The sequence below is a fragment of the Chaetodon trifascialis genome, chromosome 3 (genome assembly GCF_039877785.1).
Source record: "Chaetodon trifascialis isolate fChaTrf1 chromosome 3, fChaTrf1.hap1, whole genome shotgun sequence".
Classification (NCBI taxonomy): Eukaryota; Metazoa; Chordata; class Actinopteri; order Chaetodontiformes; family Chaetodontidae; genus Chaetodon; species Chaetodon trifascialis.
The window spans coordinates 9,540,613-9,558,213 of record NC_092058.1 but is presented as its reverse complement, the minus strand read 5'-3'; the positions used below and the strand labels follow the sequence as shown (position 1 = coordinate 9,558,213).

The following is a 17,601-nucleotide window of genomic DNA, read 5'->3' as shown; positions in this document are numbered from 1 at the left end:
GATGGTTGCACAATACCACAGACAAGGTAATCTGCCTGGAATCTGTACGTATTTGATTGGCCGGTGCAGTGTGTTGCCTGATGATGCTGCATTGTGGAAAGGTCTTCTAACTCTCTCAGCTTGGATTGCAGTTCAAGAGCGTACTGGAATTCCTCAATGCTTCCATCAGTAGCCATTCCACTAAAGAGTATGTAGCCCTCCTCCGCTGTAGGGCGGTCACAGGAAGAGTCACACGCTCCGGCCTAGTCACACCTTGTACCTGAGCAGATGGTGGAGGAGCAGGACATTGTTCATATCTGCAAGAGATTACTAACCGCGGGGTTAGTAATGCAGCAGACTGATAAGTGGTGATATGATGGTAGGATTTTCTGTTTGTGACTTTTACAGACAGTCAGCCACAACCTTGGCTCACAGCGACTGCTGCAGACACAGAAATGTTAGAACTTGCATTTTAACATCACAATAGGGGAGGACTGGCTGCAGAGGGACACAGTTCTGCCTCAGCAGAGAATGATAACAGTGTGTCATTTCCACTGCCAGGCAGCATGGATTGGCCATCATCCTCTGCAGGGGCAAGTGGTGGATCTTAGAGCGGGGCAGAGTCAGAAGAGCCCAGTCACATTCTGTCTCACTGCTGTCAGAGAAAAGCGCCATCTGAGGAGAATGCTGGAAAATAAGCCTATCACTGCCAGAAAGCACACTCCTACTGTTAGCGGACGCAGGCAGCGGCGTGTTCAGTGCCGAGGCACACAGTGCACCATGCCAATCAGTTCAGGGCACAAAGGTGAGAGTCTGTGTCGACAGACAAAGTTACCCTTGACTGCTGAATTGTCTTACTGGAGTTTAGCCTTGTTATGTCTGTTCCTAAAGGAAAGTGTATGGGAAATGAGGTCGGAGCAGCTCTTTTCTGCCTCCAAGGGCTGTTGGCAGGCTTGTCGTCAATTGGCTGACAATAAATGCGCAACTTTCCGGTAATGGTTCCTTGGTCAGGTGTGATCATAAGGTGGCTGTAGGTTCCTGCTAGTGTACATCTTTGGGGCATTCAGCTAATGACAACAACTCCACATTTGCTAGTTATGTCATAGGATCTCATGTGCTAGGAGATGACATTTGAAAGACATTGGCGGTCTAAGTAAAAGGGGGGCTTCGATGACAGATATCAAATCTTATCATGGGACTGTAGGAGCCAGTGTTTGTGGAGTTTGATCTATATTGGGGTTCAAAAGTCAAGATATCTCAGCCACTTCTTTATTTATTATTTTGGTCTGGACAGAAATATCTATATATAATATAAAACTGTTGAATGGGTTATCATGACATTTATTGAAACCCTACCAGTAAGATGGGGTCTACTGACATCAGTGATCCTTTTACTTTTCATAAGTTGGCGTTTTAGTTTTTTAGTGAAAATACCTTCAGCTTCATTTTCATCAAGCATCTCCAGTTTGTTGGGCGAACCAGCGAACAGAAAACTTAATTTGCTTGCAGTCTGTCAAGGAGGTGGCGCTTATACTCTGTGCGGGTTTGCCTGTCCTTGGCTGCCTGCTTCATTATTACCACTGCCAGTGTTTTAAAAAGAGTCTCCACTGTTTCACAAAGCCGTCTCAAATCGTCATTTGCAGCCCTCCAGGGGATAAAGCAAAGGGCAGCACAGAGCCTCTCAAAGACCAAGTCAACACAAAACTTCATTTCCAATCTTTTATCTAATTGAGTCATTGAACTGAGCACCAGGCAGCTTTGAAAGGCAGAGCAGACGTGAGCCAAACCACTGATCTTCACTGTTGGTTTGCTGTTGATGTCATCACCTATATTATTCATTTGTATATAAAGTGAGTTTTTTTCTTCTTTATATGATCTAATGTTATTCTGCACACCACATGTCCTGATTCAGGTGGTCATATTTTTATATAACTACTTGGTTTACTGTTACACAACACTCAAAAAAGAATTCATTGGATAAACATGATTGAATGATGCCACAAATTTCCATCTAATCCAACTGACTTCAGTTAGTCTGTACTGATTGTGTTACTTAAACTAGAAACACATTTGTTGATTTTGCAAGATGTAAACTTGAAAATACTATTAAATTGGCTTTTGTGGATTTAAAATGTTTTCCTGTCATTAGCACTATTAAGTCCATTAAAATTGCATGAACCAGAGTTTAATGGTTTCATACAACAAAACTTAAACTTGTTGAACAAAGTAGTAAATTTCTGTTTATTTCTGTCAATATCACCCTTGTTTTAACTATTTGGTTTTACTAATATCAACCTCATATATCGCTTCTTGTTCAAACAGCTCAGTTCAACAACTTCAATAATTTAGCTGCACAGCTCATTTTTTATTAACATCGCCAATAACAAACCATTAAGGATGGCCAATGCACCTTTTTAAAATGTCAGCCTACAATACAATCCTCAAAATGAGTTTTTCCTGAGCATGACTTGTTGATCATCTCAAGTGTCAAGCAGTGCATCACACTGCTCTTCAGAGATTTTAACATTAGAAGTACAATGACACATGACATAGGCCTTGTTCAAGTCAATATTACGTCAATTTAAGTCAACAGTCAGACACTGGTGATTAGAGCACAAAGGCACTGATGATAAATCTTTAAGTTCAATGACAAGTCAAATGCAACTTAAGTCGCGTACAAGTGTCAGTTAATCAACTGAACATGGCTGTAAAACAGGTAAATGACAGGTAAATGTGCAAATTTGTTGTTTTAAACTTTTGATAAAGATAATCATTCATGCAATGCAAACCGCATATTTATAGATCAAGTTGAGCATGTGTATAGCACATGTGTGTTGGGCAAGTTCAGAAAAGAGGATCAGCTCATTTGAGTGCTGAATGACTTTCGTAAAGGTTAATATTCAAGGTAGGCTTATTAAAGCAGCTTATTTTTTAAGAATGCACACAAATTTTTAAGAGGCAGATTTCAAATTCTTCAATTCAAAGTGGACAATACAGCCTCTTCAAGGCTTTAAGCATTCAAAGTCAAACAATGGAGCCTGTAAAGTACTTTCAGATCTCAAAGCGAACAAGACAAAGATCAAAAAGCAGATATTCAAGTAGTTTCTGAGCACATATGAATCTTTTAGTCTTTTAATGATCCCTCACTCCAGCAGCTTGTCCTTCGGGAATTGTGCCTTTCTGGACAACTTCTGTCCAACCAGACTGAGAATGATCTTCTGCAGGACTTGGGGTCTATCTTAGGTTCAGTGATGCAGTTTAAAATTTTGTGTATAATGTATAATGTGTATAATGTGCATGAGGCTACAGATGGACATTTGAATGGCAAAAGCTGTGTTCTGAAAGAATCCGTTTGAATTGCATGTGAGATAAATTCGCAGTACAGACACTTGAAAATTTCATTTTGGTGTAAAGTCTTCTCGACTTAAAATACTACCCTCGTCATTAAGCAATCAAGTTGGTGCTCAGCAAATGAGTTTTGCACTTGAGTATGGGCAGTGCTGTGTCCATTGCCTCAGCAGTACGCCCTTCAATTGTGAAGTCAGTCAGATTGACAACTGTGGAATCAAAAGATGGACAGAGACTACTTCTGTTAAAGTGAGATATCTCAACAACTATTGAATCTGCTTTATTGGCAAAATATGTATATTGTGTACACACACATGAATCTCCAGTTTTTCTTTGCTGTCAGTGTATGAACACAATAATAGACATACAGCTAAGAGCAAGGACGACAAACACTGAGCAAATGGATGTAAAGAACAGTACAGAATAAGAGTCAGGACTGTCATATACTCTGGTATGTGAAGAGGATTGGTGCATGTGTATCACCAATGACCAACAACATAATAAAAGTCTGTATACAAGTGAAGTATTCTAGGTTGTAAACAGTACAATATAGTGCATAGTTGGTACAAATGGTGAAAAGGAGTATTGAATGAGTATGTGTGGCTGCTGGATGGATTGCCATGAAATTTGGTATACACATTCATGACACCCTCTGGCTTTTCATCTAGCGCCGTGACCAGGTCAAAATTTCAATTTGTCCATTACTTTGATTTATGACTTTATCTGCTGAACTACTGACGTTCTTATCAGCCTCAGTTGTGCCTTGATTTTTGTGCTACTGTTAACATGCCAACACACTAAACTAGGATGGTGAACATGGCAAACATTATACCCGCTTAAAATCATCAAGATTGCATTGTCACAGAGAGCGTGTTAGCGTGCTGAGATTAGTATTTAGTTCAAAGTGCTGCTGTGTCTAAGTGCAACCTCAAAGCCCCAACTTGTGCAATACCGGAGCACCGTTCAAGATCAATATTAGTCATTGAACATTGTCATTGAATTGTTGGTTTCTTTGTAGATAAAAGAGCTTGGTCTGTACCAGCTCTATATGGAAAGTGTCCTGAGACAACTTCTGTTAAGACATCAACCCCTGCATCACATGACTGAATACACATGTATGTACGATAACATCACCAATATATTATATGCGCAAATCCCCATGTAGTTCCTCCAGTAGCAACACCAACTGTACCAAGTCAACGAAGAGGTCTAAGCTGTTGAAGTTGTTCCTGAACTGTTTGCTCTGGAGATTGGACACCCCCAGAGCAGTTGGTTTCCAATACCACGGTCATTGCCTTGACCAACAGTCTGAGAAGGAATTATTTCCGGAAGCTCCAAGCACGCTACCGGGCAGGAGGAGAGTGAGATTATAAGTCCTCTCCCAGCCGGCAGAAATACAATAGGTTAAACCACCTGCTGGCCTGAGGAGCTGTTCTTCGACTGGTGTTGCAATCTTCCTTTCTTGAGGTCGTAAGGCCAGAAACATACTAAATGTTATTGTTTCTCCTTTTGTGTCATCCGCCTTTTGTTCTGAATGTTTCAAAGAGACCATTAATCGCACCTGCAGCCGCACACAACACACCAAAGTCTGTCTCATTCGCTCGTTTAGTCTTTCACTCATTATTTCATTCTCTTTTTGTTGCGCTGCTTCCCATTTACCCCAAAACCCCCAACCCCCAACCCCCTCCTCTCTGTCTGCTTCATCAGCTCTGTCTTTCTGCCTAACCTCTGTGCATGTTTCACAACAGCCAAGGACCGTATCTGCCCCCCCCCCCACCCGCTACCCCACCCACACCCTGTTACTTTCCAATGTTTGTCTGAAGTATTAAGGGGTTGTTGCCTCATTGGATAGAATTAATTGATTAATACTTTTATCCAATTAGTGCTCCCTCATGCAATTAATCAGCTGGCTGGTGTTAGGGCCGCTCCATCAGTCGGACGAAAGGCAGACAGATGCTTTGGGTTTGGTGTGTGATGAACAATGACCTCTCTCTCTCGCTCCCCCCTCTCTCTCTCCCTCGCTCTCGCTCTCTCTGCTTCCTATTTTCCACACACCTGCTTTCCTGTCCTCTTTTCACTGTTCTGCCATCGCTCTCCAGCTCACAGCACATTGTTAGAATTCTTGCTGAACACAAGAATCGCTTGTGGAAAACGGTTTCCTCCAGATAATCCTAACAAAACCAAGGGTTTTGTAGTTCAGAACATACAGAGGTAAAGGAAAGGCCAGATGAGCAGGGCTTGTCAGAGGATTTTATTTTTTATTATTGTTTATAAATTGCAAGACATTCAGCATTGTTCATGACATTGGAAATGAATGTGCAGTGACACAACATACAGTATATGTGCTGTACACTTAAAAAAAAAAAAAAAGTTTTAAGAAAAGGTCCAGTCATTCTAAACCCAGATTGACACTGATGCTAAGGGGGACCTTTAACAGTAGATATCACTTCCATTCCCAGCTCAAATTGCAGTAATTATGATAACAGCACTTTTTTTCTCTGTCTTACAGGTTTGTCCTCATCCCTGCCTCTGAATCACCGATGGAGTTATGATGGTCAAAGAAATACCATAGGACCTTTGAAGAATGAACTTTCCAAACCGCTGGATTGTTCTCGAGGGGAAAGCCATCGAAGATCAAACAAAATCACCAACAGTAAAATAAGCTGACCTTTTCTCAGTTCAAGGATACTGCGTCTGGAAGCAGAACTAGTCATGACTTTTCAAGGAACTGAACTACAGAAGAGTTTTCTTTGCAGAAAAGTTCAGTAGAGCAATTTTTTGGGCAGCTTAGTATTAAACCACCCGAAAAACCATTGGAAGTAACATGGCTGGAAGGGAAATCAGAAGCAGTAAATACGACAATGTGAAGAATGGAGGGAAAACATCACTCTTCAGGGCCGTGTTCCTCAGTGCCATCGTATCCCTGTTTCCCCACTGATCAGTAAACCAATCTAGTAAAACCTCTTGTTTTTGTTGCCTTCAAAATTTCAGCGTGAAAGACATTATCCACAATCTGTTTGTTTCACTGCTTTTGGTCATACTTTAAAAACTATCAGAAACTCTGTGAAGTGGGGCAGACGCTATGAAAGAATCAGAATGACCGACCATGTTACAGTACAAACAGGTACTCTGCAGGTGGTAGGAATCCAATATGCTCCATGACCTGCTCTGTATTTGGCAGATAACTTCAGATTTATTTGTGATCCCATGGATTTACTCTCAAGCGCTCGCACAAAGACCTTCTAAGATTGCCCCGTTGGAATTTTATTTGATTTAAAGCTACAGCCGAAAAACTCTTCCAGTCTGCATGAATCTCGCATATTACATGTAGACCCGGGCCGGATTGCTTCCTTTTTTTTCTTTTCCTATTTTTTTTTGTTTGTTTTTTCTTTTATCAAGATGCCTAGTTTTTGGACAGCGGGAGCTTGGACAGTGCTGTCAGCGTTGGGTCTTCTTAGCTGCTGTAGTTTTGGCTGGTGTGAGGCGTCAAGGACTAGCAGTTCAGCCTCAGGAGGGAGCAGACAGGAGCAAGGACCTTCGTCACTTGAACGAGTTAAGAGAGGATGGGTGTGGAACCAGTTTTTTGTGGTGGAGGAGTACACAGGCACAGAGCCGCTATATGTAGGAAAGGTAAGACATCTCATTTTATGATGTAAACGTCTTAAGAAGAACTTCGCAAACACACACTGGTTCTTGAGCTTTTGAAAAGCAAGTCTGCCTCTAGATGTAGTTAAGATTCTCTCAAGAAAAACACGAGACCACCGCTGCCCTCGCTGGACGACATTAAAAGACATTTCGGATGACAATTTTTCAAGTTGTAGTGTAAAATTAGTGCAGATGTCTGCAAGCTTCTGTTGTCAGGATGAATACATGTAAGAGACTCACTCAGTCGCATCGGCTCCATGTAGCAGACATTTTTCTAATGAGCAGAATTAATGTCCAGATCAGTTCCTCCAAAGGCAAAGCTGTTCTTGTCCTTGAGGAGTCCCGAGATGTAAATATGCACCAACCAAATACAGATTTGCAACAAACCAAACAGGCTTCGAAGGGCAGAAATCTGTTTATAGATTCATTCACTATTGTAGGAGACACTTTTTATACATAGTGACACACACGAGTAAGTTTAGAAGATAATGTAATCTCTGCAGTTAAGGTGCAATTGATGCAGTTTGCACTACGCTGACATGGGTTTCCATTATTACTGTCTTAGATTAGATTTTTATCAACTAAAGTGATTCAAAAGGTTACTTTGAGTTCAATTAGTCATATTTGATTGTATCATGAAGTGAATGAGACTGTCATTATTATATGTAATGTAAAGCCAGAATGCTCATTCATGTGACTGTATGAACTTACAGACACCATGAAAAACCCAGTAATAATCCATTTTACGCAAAAGACATTTTTTTGATAAAGGTGTAATTAGAATTGCTCTATTGTGTCAAAAGTCATAATCACCATCATTTTGGTCAGTATTGAGATTATTGAACAGTTGCGCTGACTTTGGGAGCATCCTGCATTTATTGAACTTTTCAAAAAAAATCTCTGCTTAACTGGATTCCCTTGAACTTTAAATATAATTCAACTGAAAAACAAAACAAAAACAGAAAAAGTAATATATACGGCAGTCATCGTGAGCTTCACCGTGTGCTTTAATTTGGTTTTATCACTGTGATACATCAATAGAAGTTTTCTGTAACTCACTCAGTATTGAACTTGCTTGACGACCAGTGACACACCATCAGCTCTGAGCGCATTGCACACACACACAGTCATCACTGTAGAGAGCCAGTACATGGTCTGCATGCTGTTCTATGCTTAGGCTCTCTTCTATCTTATCTGTACAAGGTTTTGGGACTCTAACAGTGTTTCTGCTCTCCCAACATAAATTTAGTGATTGTGCATATTCTCGAAACGCCCGTCCGCCATGTGATATGTTCCTGTCTAACAGCTGAATTGGTTTGTTGTTGACCAGAGGCCATCTTGGCTAGAGGGGAGCTAAACATGCCACAGCCTGGCTGAGGGTGAGTTTTGGCCTTTAGGGAGGGAAGAAGGCGCGTGATATTCAACGGTATTCAACAACTGTAGCTAATTTTACATCAATGCCAGGTTTGCACCTGCATGAGAATACGTAGCCCTCGAGGTCAAAATCATGACATTGTGGTTTTAAGAACAAGGAGAGATAAAGATGGAGCCCCTGTGGTTTTATGCAGAGCTACCTCTGAAAGGTGCTCCATCACCAGTAAACAAGCAGTAAAACTCTTTGCCACTGCAAAGACATCGGCCATTAAAAATTTAAAGCTCTGAACACACTGTTGTGTCTCCATTACATAGTCCAAATATATATACAGTATTTTCCTCAATAACACAGCTACTTTTTCCACTGTCGCCATATTTTGTTTGGGCAAGCATAGCCATATCACAACTGTGACCTCGTGCAGCAAAGAGAGGCAGAGGTTTTTTTTAAAAGAGCGTCTAGCTTCAGCTGTCTGTAGTTTTGTAGCTCCTGTGCAATGCAGGAGTTGTGGTTTTAGGTTTCGTTCCACTCCTACGTTCTTGTTCTCGTTTTTATCTAACGATGGGAGCCTTCGTTGTTCTCTGATCCGCTCTGCTTTGTGATGCTGTAGAGTCTCTGAAACCTGTAAAAGTCCACTGGCTGTTTTTAATGCAAACTGAGTAGCTCCTGCTGATGCTTCATATGAAAGTTTTCCAAGGGTGAACCACTGAAACAGTTTGTTGTGAAGCACCTGTGCTGAATTTGACTTCATGATATATACTTTCAAATGAGATTTTGCCCAGACAGTCTGAACTGCTCTATAATGCGCACTCTACATACTGTGTAGATTTGCACCATGATAAACACTCAGCATGCCATACGTACTTTGGAGGAAGGCACTCAGACTCCTTTTTGGACACCTCTGCATGCTTTTTTTCATGCAGCCGTTCTATCCAGTTGGGGTTGTTGAAAAGTGCCTCTCAAACATATAGTAACTGTCATTTTCTCAACCATGATTGAACTAATATGTCGAATCTTCACAGTTCTTCAGATACTGTAGAAGCAAAATGTGTAAAAAAAAGACTAGTTCCTTGTTTATTCACAGAAACTATTTGGTTCTAACAGCGGTATTACTCAGTGATGACAGCCTCAGCGATGCCCTTCTCTTTTATGTTCAGGACAATGTCTTGACACCACAAATGCGATTATTGAATGTTATTTTTCGAACGTAATCATAGGTAATGAGTATACGTCAAATAAAATCATGCTTGCTATCATCTCAGTGCCACGCGAACATTTGGGAATATTTCTGCCTTCTTTTTTCCCCCTCTGCTCACTCACATCCCATTCATCCGCTGTTTCTCAAATGAACCTCGGTGAGTTGATGAGAGTGGACAGCATGTATGATTCGATTGCCTTACATAGGATGTGATATGAAAAGACGGAATATTAATGCAGACAGCATGGGACCCAGTGATGAGTCACACACATCAATCATGTGATCCCCTTGTTTCAAATAGTTTAGACATGACAATTGACCGGCATATTGCATATGCATGTATTGATCTCTCAATTCCTACAAATGAGCGGAGATATTCTCTGCAGCCGGGCCTGTTGTTACAGAATAATTATCCTTTGCTATTATTTGTCTGCCGTTGAGATTGCGCTGCACCCCTGCTGGTAAGACCAACAACAAGGCCAACAGGCAGTCCCGTCTGTCTTCTGGGGGACAGAGGGATAGGCCGAGAGAAAAACTACATGAGGAGAGGAACCGAGAGGGAACGGGGGGAGGCTGCAAAGGGAGACAGGGAAAGAAGAGACTTCATAGACTGACTTGTGATTCATTACTGGACAGGGTGCCAGGGAAGGCAGCGAACTGATATAAAAGGGCTCAAGGGAGCTCGAGGGACTGACACAGCAGGAGGCGAAAGAAAGATGATTTTATTAATAAAATTATCTGGAGTTATTGCACTTCATATGAGTAGGGCACCGTCCAGTGCTATCAGTGCTATTAATGGTGTGTGTGTGTGTGTGTGTGTGTGTGTGTGTGTGTGTGGGTGGGTGTGACTTTTAGTCTGTAACTCTCTCTTACACACTCACACACAGATGGACCTTGCTGGATTTTTTTTTTTTTTTTTGTATCAACACTTTAATTTGAGCAGTAGCGGATTAAAGCTAAGCAGTGTGTCTCCATGCTGGATAATTACAACAAACTTTTTTTTTCTTTTTTTTTCATATTACTTTACCCCAACTTAACAAACTGGCCCAAGCTTGCTCTGTCTCATGCCGTGGTTGCCACTACTCCACTAATGAAATCAGATTTGCCAGTAAAATAGTCACTCACATGGTATTAAGATGGCTGCGTTTGGTCAGTACATTTAGATAATAAGTCCTTGCGAACTTAAATGATACAACCATATTTTCTCTTGCCAACTACTTGTCAAAAATATGCTGTAATTAAAGGAAGGGGACTGGCACCACACGGGAAGGGGACTTTCATAAGAGACAAGAGTTGCTGTTGAGCCCAGATAATCCTAAATGGCTGTTGTTAAAGGAAGTAAAGGAGGCAAAATGACACATTCTTCTTCTTCTTCTCCCCGGTCATGTTGCTTTCTCCTCTATTTTGACAAAAGCTGTCAGAAATAAATCCATTGTGTGTGTGTGTGTGTGTGTGTGTGTGTGTGTGTGTGTGTGTGTGTGTGTGTGTGTGTGTGTGTGTGTGTGTGTGTGTGTGTGTGTGTGTGTGTGTGTGTGTGTGTGTGTGTGAGTGAGAGTTTGTGTGGCATGTGCTCACAAGTTTGTATTTCAGCAACAAGAAAGGTTTCACGTACAGTTTCGCAGTGTTTTTTGTGCCCTTCCAACTCTCTGATCTTTATGGATGTATTTGGCATGGATTTCCTTCCTGTTTCTCAGCATGAGCGGTGAGAATAGTAGCTTGTACAGTCCACATCCAATGTGCCTCTTTGTCCTTGTTTTTTTTTTTTTTAACTCTCGGTATTCAAGCCAAATGAAGCAGATGGCCTCATTGCTTTTGTTCACCAAAACGTCTCGATCCTTCTAAGGAATATCAGTTTGATTTATGGCGTATTTTATTCTGTGGTTCTGGTGTGGGCTACAGCAGGTTTTGGCGTGGCTTTGGATCAAGTCTGGCCAAGTCCTTAAGCACACATACGCATACAAGAGTTTCTTCCATGTCATGTGACACCCGAGTAGTCTTGGGTGGCGTGATTCGAATGCCGTGCTCGCGTTTATGAATGAAATGAGAAACAGAACAGAACTGAAAAATTGCACATAGTATGCCTGTTAAAGCAATTCTCCTCGTCGTAATGATCCAAGCCATTGTTAGTCAAATCTAGGTCCAGTTGTAACAACATCACAAGGCTCTCATCAAAGAGGAACCAAACAGCTTAAGATGTGGAATTAAAAAAAAACACTGTGGTGTTGTTGCCATTTTAGGGAAGCAGATTTCCCCGTTTTGGAGAAGGAGCAAGCCTTTTGTTTACTCTGCATTCTTATCTTTTGAAATTGTTTTCAAATAACATTATTACAGTGTCATGTTGTTTTTTTCCTCTGCTCTCCCTGAATTTCCATCCTCTATCTTCTGTTTAAGCTTATCCCATCTCATCCCACCCCATCCCAGTGCCATCACCCCTTCATTTTGATTTCTTTTCACCCACTGACTGTCTTCTCTTTCTTTTATCCCTCCGCTATGTTGCCGTTTACGCTGCCCTCTCTTCCCTGGCTCTGTCTCCCATGGTCTGTACCCTTCCTTCCCCATAGCTGTCTCCACCTAGGCTGTCTCTGATACAGTCACCTTGTTAACACTTTGAAGCTGTTAAGATCAGAGAGCCTGACAAGCTGCAGTGAAATGTGGCAGGCCTACTCCTGATTACACAGACTTAAATATAAGACAGCCAATTTGCTCCCGCTTTGAAACCCTCAATAAACCAAGGATTCAGTGCAGCCCACGCTCCGGTATCTCCACTGGAAATGTGAAATCATACTCCCCAAATGCCTCGCTATTCTATTCTGTTCTACTCTATTCTGTTTTTTGCTTCTGTCATGTGATGCTGATCATCATATAAAACATTTACTTGCGCTCAGAAGCCTGAAAATGTTTGAAATTCCAATTCACACTCTCGTCACTCTGACTTTAAGTTTCTCGAAGTAATGTCTTTCCAAAACCAAATTATCACTCTGTCATACTTTTATTTAGTCCGAGTTTGTGGTTTAACACACTTTTAATGTACAAAAGAGCTGACTGCCACATGAGAAGTTTGCGTCACTGCATGTGACTCATATGTCATCCCCTTCAGCATGTTGGCCCACAGTGACAGCTGGACACTTTGTTATGACCTAAAGGTGAGCCTGACAGGGCATCAACAACCTCACTCTCCCCTGAGTCAACCCTCAGCCTTCCACTGTAAACCTCAAGGCATTGCTAACTAATACTTGCATGAAGTTTAACTTAAAATCAGACGTTGAATCATAATTGCTGCGAAGCTACAGTGACAAATACACATTTTTAGTAAGTTTAAAGAATAAGTTCATTTTTTAAAAATCAATCTTATCTACATTATTACTATATTTTTTTTTCCATATGTAGACTGAGAGAGATGCTCTTCACTGTAATCATTCTTACCATACTGACAGTGAAGTAGTCTCTTTACTCGTTCTGTGCAAAAATACTTTCCAAACTCCGGCTGTACAGTCACCTGCCAAATTAAGGTTACTGTAACCAGTAACTTCTTTAATGTGCACATTGGCATAAAACTTTTGTTATGTGTATTCATGTGCACTAAACTTCATCCAAGCTAATTCAATCCTGCGTATTGTTTAACAAAACAGTGAAAAAATTGGATTATCGGGGGTTTTCAAGACAACTGCTTAATGAACTGTCCTGCAGGATTTTGCTTTCTCCCTCCAGACCCAAAAAAGTCCTTCTCAAAGTGTGTCGGTTAGTGGCGTGAATCACTCATAGAATGTAAGTAACTGTTATGAGCAATGAAAATGCTGCCGCAGAGAAGAAGAATCGGAGGGACATGTCCCACATGTCGCCTTTATCCCATCCTGGTCACCTTCCTCCACGGCAGACCAGGAGCGGTGGGCTGCCATCCGACCGGCGCCCAGGAACCCAATCTCTTTCGTCACCACTGGTCAGGTGGTCATGTTTTTAGTGGGGGTATTTTAAGGAGGATACCTCAGGTGAACACGGGGAGAACATGCAAACTCGACACCACACAGAAAGGCACTGAAGGCATGGTGGAAGACACGCCCCCGGCGCCCACAGCAAGATTCGAACCCGGGACCTTCTAGCTGTGAGGTGACAGCGTTACCACCGTTCCACCGTGCCACCAGTGTTTCATGTGTTTCACAAAATGTGGAAAAATCCACGCTGGACTGACCACTTCTGAATGCATATTCCTTTGCATATGTGAGAAAGTGTCTGCCCCTGCGTTTAAATGCAAATACATTATGTTTAATAATCACACTTGACCCAAAAAAATAATGTCAAACGCAAACTAAATAATAGAAGCTCTCCGCTGCAGCTTTGAAAGGTGGTTACAGAGTGTTTGTAGTGTCCTCAGGGATCAGTGGCCGTGATCAGCTTGAATTCAGCCTGTAACAATACAATCTAATGGTCACGCGTTTTCACTGTGGGGATGAAAGCACCATAATCAAGACTGGAAACTGTTGTTAGTGATTGGACTGAGGCTGCTATTCACTGTCAATGAGGAAACCACAAACTTTTTATGACCTGCTGTCTAGGCTGCAGGGCGAGTGTGTGATCAACAAATGGTAGATTTTGTGTGGAGTATCGATTTAACCTTTATGATGTTTTTGTGGGTCAGCATGTGTATATTTTTAGTGTTCAAACCGTTGTCTCAGTGGCTCCTGACCTGGCCGATGAAGATCTCACACTCCACGCCCAAACACCACCCCTGGTCAAGCAAAAAGAGAGGATACTATACTACCACTGTCATATTATTGTATTCATCTGATGACACAGCTGCATGATCTGAAACAAAAAGAGCTCGGGAAGATGCATCAAAGATTTGTCCAATGAAGCAGCTACGATTCCTGCCCAGCGGTAACGGAGAATTTGTTTCTTCTCCGTCTTCTTCTCATGTAATTTTGTTAACGGCACATTTGCACTCCTGGTTATTTTTAAGCAAGCTAAGCGAGTGACTTTCTGGCTCTGACCTTTAGTTTGCAGAGAACAACTTAGCTAAGCGTAGTGTGTGTGTTTTTCAAGCTGCCAACTTGAATCACTCCAGTGAGGATAGACTGACAGACGGATGGGTATATCGAGCCTGAGGGGGGAGAAATAGCATCATCCCAGCCGAATGATGAACCCACGTTGCATGTTCGTGTGTGCCTGTGTGTGTGTGTGAATGTGTGCAAGCACGCACAGTAGGTAGGTGTGTGTGGCCGGGTGCGCACATGTACAGTAGGTAGGAACTTGCATGCATGGTGCCGGCATTTGTGCAATTGAATTAACACATGATGACAACATTTCACACTCATTCTTGTCTGCAGAATCTAATTTAGAAATACAGAGAGAGGGTAAGAGGGAGAGAGTCTGGGGGAAACAGATCCAGTGGCGCATGACTATGCACATTTTTATTGGTTAACTCTCACAGTTTGGACCAATGGAACTTCTTTTATTATAACTGAAATATTGATGCCACCAAAGTATCTGGCAGTATATTTTCTCTGAGTGTTCTTGTATTTGTCTTCAGGATGATTCAGAACGGTGAGAAAAGGCAAAAACAGATAGATAAAAAGGGAGGGGAAAATGGGTGAGGGAAGCAATATCAAGGCGCAGGCTTGCATTATTCCGCAGTTTTACGACAAATACTTAATGAAAACCCCCGCGAGGGTGATAGAAGCCTGTATTTAATTAAGCCTTTATAAAATATTAACCAGGGAGACCAGGGCGATTTCCCCTCTCCCCTGGTCTCCTCGGTAGATTGAACCACAGTTACACTGCATGGACAGCTCTGAATTATAATTTCAGATTGAAGCGAGTGGGTGAGAGAGAGAGAGAGAGGGAGGGAAGGGGAGAGAGAGAGAGCGGGTCTCACTAAAGAGCCAAAGGGGAGGTTGGGATGGGGGACCGATGCTGCTCCTATTGCTGCCTCTGGAATGTCTTCTAATCACATTAGGGGGGAACTATAGCTCTGATTTATAAGGGCTCTTTTAAGTTCACTTTTCAGCCCCGGCACCTCCATGTCTCTACCTTTAACAATCTTTGAAATGACTTTGATCTCCTAGTTTAGGCGTCACATCCTGTGAAGGGCACAATGTGCAAGAAAGGTGTAAATCATCACGAGAACTGTGGTGCCCCCCCCCCCCCCCCCCGACAACGATGATGGCTGGGCTACAGGGAGCTCGGAGAAAGCCTTAAGCTGCAATTGCTATTGGGGAATACGATAAGGGAATGGGTGGAAGAAATGTGCTAATTTCTTTTGGTCACGGCTGATGACCAAATGTCATTTTCTGACAACTATCAATTACACAAACCCTCAGCATTCACAGCGGTTGACACTAAATAGAAAATTCCCTGCGAAATGTGTGACATAATAATCTCAACTCAGAGGTCCACCGGCTCGTTTTTCTGAACTTTCCACTGCATGTCACAGCCGTCATCAGCAAACGGAGCTCAAGCGCCAGCACGTGATGGCGGTGGAATGTCAGTCGTGTGAAAACAAGTGGTCATATTTTAGGGTTAAGACTGAAACTTTCCCTCACTGCAGTGAGAGCCTAAACATAACATCTAAATTAAAATCAATGCTTATGTCAGTATGAGCGGATGTTGTAGTGGAAAAGTGAATATTATAGGGAAAGTTGACAGTATCAACATTTTCCATGTTTCCACATTTGTCTGTCAACATGTTTCCTCGTTATGTTGATAAACAATATAATCTAGGCTCTGTCAGTGTACATTTCTAACAAATTCTCTTTGCTGTTGCATATTAGCATCATATGAAGGGGAGTGAGGGTTGCCACAGGGCCATGATTGACTATATATATGGGTGCCTCCTTCTATGAACTCACTGTCTTTGTGTTTATTTGTGTCAACAGATCCATACAGACTCTGACGAGGGTGAGGGCAACATCAAGTACACCATCTCTGGAGAAGGGGCGGGCACCATCTTCATCATCGATGAGCTAACAGGAGACATCCATGCCACAGAGAGACTGGACCGAGAGGAGAAGGCCTTTTACACGCTTCGGGCTCAGGCCCGGGACCGTCTCTCCAACGACCCTCTGGAACCAGAGTCAGAGTTTGTCATTAAGGTCCAGGACATCAACGACAGTGAGCCAAAGTTCTTGGAGGGGCCCTACATCGGCAGCGTGGCAGAGCTGTCACCCATTGGTAAGGCGGGAAACGGTTAGACAGACCATCTGGATATCTTTTTCAAGCTTTGAGCTCAGGATGGCCCAAAGGTGCACATACTGTACTGAATTACCAGTTATATTACAGCTATTTTCATGACGCATAAGTAGGGTCTGTAACATAATGCTTTGTCCTGGCTCAGGGGGAGCTAGAAAGTGCCAAGAGGAGCAATATGCTAAAATTCTCCCCCATTGTGGAGATGGAAATAGGAAGAAGCAGACAGGAGATTAGATGAAAATAGATGTGGAGTCAGTGAATTCATTGTGGATGAGAAAGAGGTAGAATGGTGACATGGACATGTGAGGAGGATCCCTGCACAGACTGTGTCAGAGCTATGACCTGCAGTTAGGCAGGAGATGGAAAATGAAGCAGACGGTGCAGGCGTATAAAGAAAGGGGAGATGAATTGCATTACACCCAGATGAGCTTTGTGGCTGTGTTCAGACAGACTGCTATGAAGCAAACGATGAAAGGGGGTCTACGGGGGAACGAGGAGAGGTGCTTCAGAAGAGCTGATAATGGTTAGGGTACAGCATATTCTCATTGAAGCCTTTGACACTGAAACCACGATGCTTTTAATCTTGACAAACATGTTTTTATTGTGACGAACGATAGCAGCGGCACCTCATGGCTGCTTGAAATTCTCAGCGAAATGGAAAAGACAGGTGAACGAGGGCGTCAGGGGCTTCATTAGCATGGTATTAATGTCAGCGACACAGCTGATGTGTAATAAACAAAATTCTGTTTGGCTGCCAAGCGACACCACAATAGCACATGTACGCAGAATGTTGTGTGTGACACTGTGTGTGTGTGTGTGTGTTTTCATGCATATGCAGTAGAGGTTGGGGGTGCTTCTTGTTTCAGTGACTACAGGA

At 42.3% G+C, this 17,601-nt stretch overlaps 1 protein-coding gene across 1 annotated transcript in view; it reads left to right on the top strand.

Moving 5' to 3' along the window:
- Positions 1 to 17,601, top strand: part of LOC139329156 (cadherin-22) — a 157,239-nt gene that overhangs the window by 76,362 nt on the left and 63,276 nt on the right. The window contains exons 3-4 of the mRNA XM_070959325.1: positions 5,837 to 6,957; positions 16,412 to 16,706. Coding sequence (XP_070815426.1) covers positions 6,727 to 6,957; positions 16,412 to 16,706 — 526 coding nt within the window. The 5' untranslated portion in view covers positions 5,837 to 6,726. The remainder of the gene's footprint in view (positions 1 to 5,836; positions 6,958 to 16,411; positions 16,707 to 17,601) is intronic.